At 38.7% G+C, this 2346-nt stretch overlaps 1 protein-coding gene across 1 annotated transcript in view; it reads left to right on the top strand.

Moving 5' to 3' along the window:
- CSUI_010985 (uncharacterized protein) overlaps window positions 1-2289 on the top strand; it is a gene marked incomplete at its 3' end in the record, with an annotated part of 7066 nt that extends 4777 nt beyond the window's left edge. The window contains exons 3-4 of the mRNA XM_068071086.1: window positions 47-535; window positions 1738-2289. Coding sequence (XP_067916938.1) covers window positions 47-535; window positions 1738-2289 — 1041 coding nt within the window. The remainder of the gene's footprint in view (window positions 1-46; window positions 536-1737) is intronic.
- Window positions 2290-2346: the final 57 nt, after the last annotated feature.

A 2346-nucleotide genomic window follows, 5' to 3' on the forward strand; every position in this document is an offset into this window, starting at 1 on the left:
ACTTCTTCTTCTTCATTATCATCGTGCATGCTCCATCATTCAAAAGCACTGGCTAGCTATCCAGCGACACCGTCAACGAGACAAGACACGTCAGCTAGCCATCAAGAAACTTGAGGAGAAGTTCCTCACGAAATGGCTTGTTGTGTGTCTCTTCGAACGGCTAAAAGAAGAAAGAGAAGAGAGAAAGAGAAACATTCCAGCTTCTCTTCAAATCATCGGTCGTCTTCTAGATAACGCCCTTCTTCGAAAGAGAAGAGAGAATGTGAAAATGGTGTTCGTTAAACTTAAAGAAAGAGCTTTACTGTATAGACAGGCAACAGTCAGCATACAGAGCCTCTGGCGAGGGTATCAAGGCCGAGAAGTAACACGGAGAAGAAAAGAAAGAAAACGACTTGAAGAGAAGTATAAATCTCATATGAAGTGGATCACGAAGATTCAGAAAGTTATGAAGGGAGTTCTCGTCAGAAATCTCCTAAGACGGAGGCTCGAGATTCCCATTGATCGAAAAAGAAGAAAAGCCGCTATCAAGATACAGGTAGACACGCACACACACTCCACCATACAACGGCATATATATATATATACATACAATAAAGGAGGCCGCCTATGTATATATATATATATATATACGCATTTTCTCATACGTATATGTATACATATAGTTTTACACGCGCCGAAACGTATGCGTATATATATATATATATATATATATATATGTTGTATAGAAGTATACAAACATACGTGTATGTGAATGTAAATGTAAATCTAGATGCATAGAAAAGTATGAACTCTATTTATACATATATACATACTCCGTAAGTCGTTTATCTATGCGTTTTGCATGTGTGTATATGGAGGCAAGAGCTACCCAAGGAGGTCTACGTACGTGTTTAGAGCAGCCATGGCAAGTTTGGATATGTGCAGATTTACCGCTCTTTGATATAAGAGGCACAGGATGTACACACAAGCAAACTGCCCTACACGCACTTGCGCATATGAATACACATATATATATATATGTATATGGCTATCGGCATATATATCTATACTGTATGTGCACTAGCCCCCATATATATATATATATATATATATATATATATGCATATCGCTGTGCCTACACGAAGGTGCGTGGAGAGATACTTGTGTGTGTCTCTCCGTCTTTATAAGAATAAGCGAGCGCGTCTTTGTGCCGTGTGGCTATATCAGTATATGTATTCATATATGTATCATATCTGCATGCAGAAAGCATATCTATACATATCTATATTATACTGATGGGAACTGACGTTTTGTTCTGTACAGATTTAGATGATCTTCATGTGGATCCCGAGTATATACATATATATGTTTATGTATAGATGTAAAATTTCTATGCATATATATCTATATACGGCGAATGCATGCAGCTTGGCGAAGCCAGGCATACATATGTGTATTTCCATGAACTGATAGAAGTTTGTATATACCTTAATACATAATACATGTCTTCATGTATAGATAGGCATACGATATATTCTATACTTCATCTTCATCGTATACACTATATATCCATAAAGGTAGACCTGTATATTTCTATCTATATATAGATATAGGATGTTTTCTGACGTCTATCAATGCATGCGGTACACACGGACTTGTCTCTCTCTTCTCTTTCTCGGCACTGCGTACATTTCTTTCTTTCTCACTCTTTCTCACTCTTTCTTTCTTTCTCACTCTTTCTTTCTCATTCTTTCTTAGAGTTGTTTCCGAGGGTATTTCTTCCGCCGTCGTTACACTCGAGTGTTGAAGGAGACGAAGAGAACAAGCGTGGAGATAATGAAGACTCTAGAAGAAATTGATACTTCTGAATTCGATACATTTCTATCGACAACTTTGTCAAACCACCAGACAGATTGCGTTTCAGATCTTCTTTCTTTCTCTCTCCCGACTTCTTCATTCTACTTTCTACGTACACCTCATTCTCTTGGATTGCTAAGCGGCACGCGGACAGGGGCTGCAGGGAGAGAGGAAGGGAATTTTGCGCGTTCTTCGTCTTCTTCTTTCTTTTCGCCTTTTCTTCATAAGTTTTATCTTCTCCATCCAAATCAGACTAGACACCCTTGCTGCACAGCATCGCCTACGACGAAGGATCATCATAACGAACAGAAAGAAGAGAAGGAAGAAGATCAGAGCTACCCAGAAGAGACAGACAAGAAGGGAGATGAAAGAAGAAAAACAAGTGGAGAGAACAAGAAAGAGAGACAAGAAGAAGAAGAAGAACGCAGAGGAGGAGGAGGAGGAGAAGAAGAAGAAGGTGAAAGGAAAGAAAGAAAAGGAGAGAAAGAGAAAGAAGAAGAAGAAAAAACT

The sequence above is a fragment of the Cystoisospora suis genome, assembly GCF_002600585.1.
Source record: "Cystoisospora suis strain Wien I chromosome Unknown contig_9154, whole genome shotgun sequence".
Classification (NCBI taxonomy): domain Eukaryota; phylum Apicomplexa; class Conoidasida; order Eucoccidiorida; family Sarcocystidae; genus Cystoisospora; species Cystoisospora suis.